Source organism: Drosophila subpulchrella, chromosome 3R (assembly GCF_014743375.2).
Source record: "Drosophila subpulchrella strain 33 F10 #4 breed RU33 chromosome 3R, RU_Dsub_v1.1 Primary Assembly, whole genome shotgun sequence".
Lineage (NCBI taxonomy): Eukaryota > Metazoa > Arthropoda > Insecta > Diptera > Drosophilidae > Drosophila > Drosophila subpulchrella.
The window spans coordinates 16326518-16336665 of NC_050609.1; the positions used below are offsets into that span (position 1 = coordinate 16326518).

General features: G+C 40.0%; 1 protein-coding gene across 2 annotated transcripts in view; it reads right to left on the minus strand.

Annotated features, from left to right (window-relative positions):
- The window catches only part of LOC119545726 (aminopeptidase N), a 31643-nt gene that overhangs the window by 4771 nt on the left and 16724 nt on the right, over positions 1-10148 (minus strand). For both annotated transcript variants that reach the window (XM_037851544.1, XM_037851543.1), the window contains 2 exons: positions 2261-2444; positions 1619-1945 (listed from right to left, as the gene is read on the minus strand). In XM_037851544.1, the coding sequence (XP_037707472.1) occupies positions 1619-1945; positions 2261-2444 (511 nt within the window). The remainder of the gene's footprint in view (positions 1-1618; positions 1946-2260; positions 2445-10148) is intronic.

The following is a 10148-nucleotide window of genomic DNA, read 5'->3' on the forward strand; positions in this document are numbered from 1 at the left end:
CTGGCCAATCTGGAATCCCCTGGGTGCGGGCTTTGCGCCTAGTTGCAATTAATTGCGGCGATTGCGATTGGCTTACAGTGCGTGTGTGTGCTGGGGGGCAACCAGGAAGCGCGCTTTGAGATAGTATCTCCCAGATACAGATACCGGTCAACTCTGTTTGCTTTGATCGCCAGCTGCAAAATCACTTGCCATCGATCCGCTCGAGTGGCGAAACTGTGTTGCACTTGCCGCCATCTATCCATCAAGAATCGACTTCTGGATTCCCCTGAACTTTTTTTTTGAGGCTGCGTGCGGTGCTCAAATTAATGCCCAGCTTGGGCTTTCTGTGTCAATTATATTAATGCATGCGCATCTTCATTGGGCAAGGAATATCTTTCTATCTAACCATCTATTTGGCGCATTATGTCATGCCGACTGTCGGCGTGCGTTAATTCTTTCTTCAGATCTGTGCCGCATCTTTTGTGTGAAGTGAAGTATGACCGATGGTTGGAGGATGGTATGGTATAGGTATAGCCGACTGGCTCCCGACTGGCCATCTCCTGCGGTGGCCTAAACAACTTGTTAGCCCGCTTTCAAGTGGCTGGCTGTCCACTTTGTTACACGGCGACTACTGAACTGCAACGGCTCAATCCTTGACCCACTTTTGGGCCATAGAAATAGAAAAGTAAACGTGTACTTGCGACCCCAGAAAAGTGACGTCAATGGGGTTGACTTGGGGCGGATGCCAGTGGAGAAGTTTTCCAAGGATAAAGATAAAGATAAGGGAAAACTCGGCGGCTGTGTAGCGGTATTTATGAGATGGGATTGGAAAAAGTTGGCCCTATTAGCATGTATTTCCATTTTATTATTACTCCTTTAAAAGCACTACAGTTAAGGGCTTCTTTAAACGACCAAGTAAGTGACTCTCAGACGAAATTGAATACAATTCTAATAAAATATTCCATAGAAACTGTAAGTCAGATACAATATCTATTGATTTTAAAGATTTTTTCATATATCTAAAAATGTATATAAATATTGAGTTAGGAAATACACTATTATCTTGACTTTAGACTGTTAGAAAATAATTATAATTGTGATTTAATAGTGTCTAGTGAAACTAATTGCTTTAGTTAATACAATACAGAACATGATTTAAATGCATAATGGAGTTACATTATCAGCAGACCCTTTTTGAAATGTTGTGATGGCTTTTTCAAATCGTTTGACAGCTGTATCCCAATTATCTTGTTAAACGATTAAGTTATCATTCTAAAACCTCTGACGGGCTTTTCTTTTAACTTGTCAAAACACATCTTGATAGAAGCGTTTTAGTCTAACAAATTGGTCTAGATTTCCATCAAGTGTCAGCGGGACAAGAATTAGAACTAGATCGATTGCGGCATTTTGCAGTGACAGCAAAAAAAGAAAAGAGTCGGAAATGCTGGAAAATCTGAGTGAGCAATTTAAGTGCCAGTTGCATTGCATCTTTGTGGAAATTGAAATGCGAGCATGCAAAGCAATTTAAACGGAATTAAGGGGGCTTCAGCGCGTGTTTCGCTTAAGTTTTCATTAAGAGCAATTGGTATCCTAAGTGGTAAAGTAGTAAAGTAGTAAAGTGGTAAAGTGCTGGGCTTACCTATAGTGAAGTGGCCGCCATCCTTCGTAGAGTTTGATGGGACGATTTGTGGGCTTGGTGGCGTTGTCCTTAACAACCTCGACAGGTGGCTCCACCACCGGAATGTCACCCACTTTGGGATCCACCGGCTTTATTTCGGGCACACCACTTGTGGTGGGCGGGGCCAAGGTTGTGTTAGTCGTTGTGGTTGTTGTTGAAGTGGACGTGGGCGAAGGCGTCGGAGTGGGCGTGGCCGTATCCAAGGGCGCCGGAGAATTCAAGCTCACCCATCCCGCCGTTTGGATGGGAGTCGCATTTACCTCTGTGTGATCGACGGCGGTGATGCAACTGAAAAGACAAGGATACAAATCAAATTTGGGTTTGTTTTATGCAAAGTGCTCGGGTCACACCCAATTCTCATTTATGTATACTCTCTGACCCTTCCACACCTCAAAATACTCCAAAGGAAACGCATAAACTGCTTTCACTTTCCAAAATGAGGTCATGTCGCCTTCGACTGCCAATTAACACGCTTGCCAAAACGTTTAGCAGAAATGCAAAACGGAACCGCGAACCACAAAACACAAATACCCGACCAAAGTTAATAGGTAAACCACTCCCAAATACATATATTTGATTTGGATCGGGTTCACTATTACTCACCTGGGAGTCGGCTCTTTGGGCGGAAATCCCTGCCTCGTCACAAAATAGGTAATCACTATGGTGAAAAGTAGGGCCAGAACTGTGATGAAGGCAGCGACGATCAGGCAGGCCTTGGAAACATATACCCCCGAAGGAGCTCCGTTGAAAACATATTTTTGGCCATTTTTGGTCTTGAGCTGACCTCCTGGAAAATAAAAATATGTAAACTGTATTGTGTTATTGTGTTTTTAACGGAAATAATCAGATCATAATGCAGGGCTTGCAGAATAATATAATATAATCTATATTCTGAAAAGTATCTTAGAAAAATTGCAAGGTTTGAAAAGTCATAAATCACGATATTTTATTTTGTTTCCCGAGATATATATTTCCCCCAAAGAACAAGAGAAAGAACCAACTCTATAAGCTGTCTGAAATTATAACACCCCCATATACATATATCTATAATTTTACAGCTGAGCCATAAAGTTTATGCTTTGTCCAATTAATTGATTGTTTTCACTGCATTCAATATTTGTTTATAGGTCTTTGCATCGAATTATTGTTTCGAAATGCCTGGGATGCCAATGCATTATGTACATACATTCCTTCCATGTAAACAATTGATGGCAACATCAAACTGATTTATAGCATAATTTAGACAACAGTCGAGTGCTTCGAGCTGCAGAAAGATAGCGGGCCATTTAGCCAAGTGTCGAGAACGACATGTGGAAAACCTATACCCCGGGATTCTCCATCTCCCCGCTGATTTTCTGGCCTAAACCGATCGTTAAACTCGCTCTTTATGGCGAAAAATGAACTCGAGTGAAAATTAATGTTCAGCTCATTTGAAAGGGCAAAACAGACTGTTAAACAAACCAAGAAGTACCAAAGTAGTTGGGCCTGGGCCAAAATGCATGTTAACAGTGGGTCATAAAAGTTGACAGACAGACAGATTATGAATTTAAAAAAAATTGGCACCTGAGGCGAATTTATTATTTTCTAAAGTATAGCTTAAGATAAGGTAAGGTCGGCATAAAAAATTGTATTTTTAATATTGATAATATAAATTCCAGAAAATAAGTAAACAAAATTTTTAATCTTAGTACATGCTATATAAATAAAAAACAAGCTACGTAAGAATGGCATCATTTTATTCGAGAGAAAAATGTATTCTTCCTGGTATTCTTATCTGAAAACCTTGCGATAAACATAAATGCCAGATCATCAGATAAGAAAAGCACCCTGATCGCGATAAGCTAAAATTCGTACCCTCACGAGGCACTACGGAAGTAGATAACTAAAGCTCTTCAAGACCTTATCAGATGATATTTCTATGTGGAGTGCTCGAACTTTCTGCACTCACTGTTTTCCCCTTTCCACGAACGGGAGCAGAAATAGAAGCACGTGCTGGGAATTTTCAATTACCCGATTACCATTTCTCGCTGGCCTTCACCGAAGGAGGCCTCAAAACTCTTTTATGATGTGTGCGCATGGCACTTTTATAGGAAAGGCATCGGTATGTCAGTGAGCCATCGCTATCTGGTTTTAATTAAATTTCACTAAGAGGCCAACCATGTTTCGTGGAAAGGTTGCGGTAACTTTCTAACATATACTTTCCGATTTTCCACCATTTCCACCTGTTGCAATGCATCTGCAGTTCATCTCAAGGGGCCAACATCTGCGCCAAGAAATGCTCCCCATTACGGACCGGCATCCTCCTCCTTCTTTGATCTTCGACCACGGTGGTGCAATGGAATTTATGTGGTGCAGCCGAAAATAAAAAAAATCCAACTGCACCACCTGCAGCTGCGTTCTGATTAGACGGGGCACACGCATCTCGTGCTCGACTGATAAATCAGTTGTCAAGAACTATAACTCAGTGATAGCAACGCCCTGAAAGCTTTTTCCCAGTCTTTCGTTTTCTGTGCATTTATTTATTACATGTTTGTTTGGATGTGCTCCACCGAGTGGGAGGTGAAAAAAATCTCATTTTGATGAACACATGATGAACCTCAATTTCCGCTTATAGAGGGTGCACCGTGTGAGTTGCTTCATTAGCAGCGGGGAACCAACAGATCCATGTCATAGACATATGTACATCCCCACCTCCAAAATAATTCCCATCCCAAATGTCAGTTTAATATTCATAAGTCGAAGTTTAAGTAGCGTCAAGCGATAATAAAACATTCAAATTAAGTTGGGCCGCCACTTTTTGTTAAATGAAGTGAAATTGTGTGGGCGCAAGCGTGAGGCGCCTTCAAAAATGGGGAACGCCCACGGGCGGGATTTGGGCCAGTTCGACTTTAATGTGGGAATGCCGAACTCGTAAAACCTAACGAATATGGTTAATGAAAATGCTAATTCGGTTTGATTAAAAGTTGGGATCATCTGGAACGATCTTAATACAAAATGTTCCTTGTATGTTGGGAACCAATATAAACACTATTAAACCTTACCCTATAAAGTCTTTAACACTCTGATTTTCTTGATATCGATTTACCTACATTTCTCTTTGTTTTTCTAGTTATGTATTTGTACTTAATTACATTTACTTTTTAGGATAAAAAAAAACAGTAATAGATCAAATCAGAAAAAAATAATAGATAGATAAGAATACTAATTGTTTTTTAAGAACACTATAAAAGGGAATATATATATAATTATAAACAATGTAAATCCAAAATTGAACCATGAATTAAAGAGTATTTTAACTTTAAAAGTATTTAGAACATTTAAGTCATTTAAGATCAGATTTCTTATAATTTTGAAACATACCCAAAAATCTGTCCTTTGATATGTAATCGAAATGGAAACGTTTTCTTATATTTTTCGTGTCGTCGAATCTAAAATTACGCAACTTGGCAACGAATCCCTGGAGAGGACCTCCAGAAACCGCCGCAGCAGATCCTGCCGATGACGAAGGACCTGGTGGTGATGATAATGGAGCCGAAGCAGATGCAGATGCGTTTTTGGATGTGGTGGCTGCGGCGGCCGAGGTCGGAGTGCCGGCTGGTGATGTTGATGTGGTGGTGGGCGCGTATATTGCAGATGCCATTAAGGGTATTTGCAGTTTGGGATTGGTATAGGATATGATGGCTGCATTAGACGAGAAGGAGTAGAAGAAAAAACAGAGAGCAAGCTGAATTTCAAGCCAAATGAATTTGAAAGCAAGGTGAAATGGTTGGAAATGATGATCATACAATATTATTATTAGCGTGTGATGAGCGTGTCCAATGTGAATGCGAAATGATTTAGAAAAAAAAAAGAACATGAAAATGCGGGGTAGGAAATTAAAAGCAAAAATAAATACGTGGTACATATGTGCGGGTGAAATCGAATTGCTGGCAATCTAATTAAACGGCATTTAATCAAATTGACGCCACTGCCGATGAGGGGGGAAAAATGGGTATTGGGATTGGGATTGGGCAATGAGAATGCGTTCAGTGGCACGTGTCGCTGCTGGGGGCTGGTCCTATTTTTCATGTAAACCCCCCTGAATTTACCCATTTGATTTTCTTTCGCTTTGTTATTTACCAGCGATGCGTGAGCGTAAATTACACAGAGGCGATTTGCCGATTGCCGGCGCCAAATGTTTGAAATATCGCTAAAAATACACAAACCGAAGCAAACGCACATTTGCAGCATGTTCATGCAGTTCTGTGAGTGTGTGTCGGCACCTCGGTGTTATTCAACTTTGGCAGATCGGCTGCTGCTATAATTAGCCATAAGGAAATTTTAATTCCCAAATGATTTTTGCACATTTATAGAAATAACAAGACAAGAACAATGCCAGTCAAAAGTGCTTCCGAGTAGTCTATGTGTTGATACCCTCCAGGTGGCCACAGGAGTGGTTCAATAAATATCCGCATTGTAAATCACGACTGATAAATGGGTTGTATGCGGTAGTGTCGAAGAAAAACATTTTTTTAATGCATACGAAGTCTCTAAAGATTTGCAATTTTAAATAGAATTTTTGGTAAAATTTTTCATCTAAAATTAATACAAATTTCTTTGACACCCCGCATCACAAAAATCCTAACATGTAAATCCCGCAAAGTGCCAATATCGTCGAACAGACCCCATTTATAATATTCTGTTAGCACTTTCTGGTCTTGAACATCAAAGTCTGGTGCCTTAATATTGCCGACTGCCCAGCCAAAAACCGCCACATGAATCATCGACTGAGTTGATCACTCAAACGAAACCGAAAGCCCAGCCAACACCTCTCTTGTTCTCTGGAACCCCAGACCCTTTCCCATCGAGTAGTTTTATTATACTGGTTCTGGTTTGGCTTGGGTTGCTTTTGCTTTTTCGCTGCGTTGTTCAACGAAATCGAAAATGAACCTAACTCATAAAACTTAAATGCGGCAACTGTTTGCATTTCGCACACACACACCAGATCGTTTTACTCGACATTACTTTTATTTTGTGGGCTTGAGTTACAGAGTCGGGGGTACTACTCCATATCTTAATGACTCAATCATGCGTTAAATGCCAAAACATCACCAACACTTTCGTACACATGTAAACGCTAACCAGAGTTCAATAGCAGCAATAACAAAAATTTGATTACCCGACTTTGAACTTGGGGAAGTGATTGGGCAAAATAGAAGTACGTACATGTAGTATTCTCTTAAGACATACAATTAAACTATCGCTTGGGGGACTGCATATCAAGTGTTTACTATTTTTTATCAGACCAGCTATTTTTATTAATTACTTAATGTTGGCAATTATGTTTTTCTAATGTTTCGAGGAGAAACATTTTTAAAGGGAATATACATCATAATGGAATTGTTTTATTTTGTATTTTTCCAATGGGATACCCAAATTTTATACTTTATTAGTCCTGATGGAATTGATAGTTATTTTTACTATTCAAATATATAATTTTAAAAAGTCCCAGGGGGACTGCTGTGTTTCGATTAATGGCAATAAATGCCAACTGTCGTAGACTCGTACAACAAAAGTTACGTTGTGAAAGACCCAAAAAGCGATGCATAAATTCTTATCGCTACGCTGACATTTAATTGGAAAGAAATGGCCGCATTTACGTCATCAAACTACTGTGACTGTGACTTTCTTCTTCTATCAAGGGCCCAAACACAATGCTACGGACCTGGTATCTTATCGGGTTCATCGAAATCACAGGCAGTCAAATAACAAACGTTTCTTTTTTTCCTACGGCCTGTTATTTTCGTTAATTGTATATGTTGGGTAGGTTAGTCCCCCTCTTCGAACCTTCATGCAGTGCAATTCAATTGGATACGTTCGCTGTCTGTGTCATATTTAATGATAACCCATTTCCCCAAAAGGGGAACGAGGTATGTGGGTTATGTAAACAACTTCTGGTCATGCTTACAAGTGAATTTCTTTCAGCGGACTCCAGACAAAGATGACCGAACTGCGATAGCCCAGTACTGAGGAATCCCTTTTCACGCTCTTTTTCAAGAGGGTCCGAAACTGGGTTAAGCCATTTTTTAATGCTCGCCATGTGTCAGGGATCTGTTGGCAGCTTTTTTGCATTTCCTTTTCTTTAATTGACCTAGTTCCTCTACAAGGAAGTCCCCTCCTGACATTTTCAGCTTTAATTACCGCCTGAAAGGAGGAGTCTGCATATCTCTGCAGAAAAATCAAAACACATGGCTTGCGGCAGGAAAAATGTTATATAGGTCAGAACAACATATGTGAAGTATAAGATTGAAGCTGACACCCCGAGACGTATTTTTACAAGACCGCAAAGATATTATGTCACATACAAAGTCGCGATAGACTTTAATTGGCCACCACTTAAGTTGCAAAAAAAAAAAAGAAAACATTGTATGAGGGTTTTTTTCGACTCTTTATTTTATACTTTCCGCTCGTATTTTTTATTGTTTTGCAGAGGCAGCCAAAATGTCTGGCTCTAACAATAACAAATGTTAACCCTCTCGCCGCGCATTGTCAATTGCTGAATGTTTACAAAGGCGAGAAGAGGGCGAAAAACTGATCCAATCGGCCCCGAGTTTAGTGAACTCCATGGAACAGAACGTGTCGAGGAACTCCAATGGAGCTCCATTGCTATTGCTTTTATTTTTCCCCATTTCTCCCCATTTTGCATGCCTCTAATGAACCATTCAGCCAATGATTAAAGGGAGTGGTGGTGGGCCCCCGGGAAAAATTCTGCGGAAACGTCAGCATAACTCATGGAACTCCAATTGCCAATGTTGCATGCGCAGAGGTAATAAACAATTCATTTCTTGTCGCATCCACAAAAAACTCTCATCTAAGAAAGCCCACAATGCCCAATGTTTATTCGACTTCTATCTTTGTGGGCATTAGCTTTGACGCCTCGACAAAATGTTGTTTACTTCTGGACGAGCTTGACCTAATGCGTTTGCTTTGATTTCAGCCGCTGCAGCTTGATTTCGTTGAATTGCAGAGAGTTTTCTGTTTTTTATCGGGAAAGGAAAGCAAACACATGAAAGTGAAACATGACATTAACATAACCCGCCTGAAAGCCCGATTTTTGTGTTTTTTAATATTCAATATTTTCCAGTTGCAAAAGGGAGCTGCTAATGAAGTTGTGCCAGACAGTGAAGTTAATTATGCGGCGACTGGAAGCCAAGTTCCAGATGTGTTGGTCCCCCTTTGGGTCACATTTCCGGTGCAGAGCATAAAAAAACCAAAAACCAGTCGCACTATTTGCAGTTACCCAACGGTAGCCAAATGGGGATGGGGAAAGAATTACCTCCCGACATAATTATAATTGTGTAGCCCTCCCCCTTGATGAAAAAAGCCATCCAACACATTGTATCAACATGCGAGTTGGGTATCTCAACAGAACTTGCCACCTCTGCACCTCGAAAAGGCACCGGAATCTCAAGATCTCTGGATGATGGTAGGGGTACGACAACATTGGGCATCCAAATAACTCCTCTGCGACAAACAAGCCTTGAGACTTAAATGCTTTTCTTCGACTCCGGCAGAGTGTTGGGCTTTTGTTTGTGATTTATCATCAACTGCCGTTGACACCCTTACCGCAAGTGGGCGTGGCAGCAGAGCATTCGCCACGCCACTTCATGCCCCACGAATCGTGCAACTCGAAATGCAATTCGTTTCAGTAAGCCAATTACCATAAGATTACCATTATGCCCAAGCCAAGCGAACGATTTTGCAGGCCCAGATCAAGTGGCTGTGGAATATGAAGAAAATACTGAGATATGGATAGGTTTTTTAAGGGTGAGGAACCCTAAAAAAATTACATATACATTTAAAATTTTTTTAAAGAGTTTTGAAGATATTAAATTAGAGTAAATAAAAATTCAAAATTGGTTTAAAATTGTTAGATTTAATCTTTGGTTATATTCCTGAATTCCCTAAAATAGTTGGGAGGTATTTATGCTGCTCCGAACATAGTTAAAACAGTTTCTACTGTATTTAAGCGAAGTATAGCATTATTATTTCAAATATTTATAAAGACTAAAATTTGCATTGCATTATTTTAGAAATTTTAAATTGTTTTCAAGCTTTACATTTCAATTTTAAGACATTTCTCAATTCTTTAAAGTATGAAAACTCCTTTTGCTGCTCCCAATATAGTTTTAAAATTCAAAGCACAAATCTTAAAAAATCAATAAAATCGCAAATGTCGATCAAATTTCAAATCACACACGCTGGCCAAAGTTTACCCATCAGGTTATCAACTTTACACCTGGGTCTATAAAGCCGGGCCCAACCTTCCCGAGCTGAAAAATGACAAATTAAGGCACTCAGAAGCGACACCAAAATTCGACACTTGCCATGCAGTTTTCGAGTGCGGCTAATTTGTAAATTAAATTAGCGCTCATTCTCATTTTTCCTATGGCGAAATGACGCCATCCGGCAACAAAGCAGCCGTCAGTATTTTTCAGATACTCATAAACCT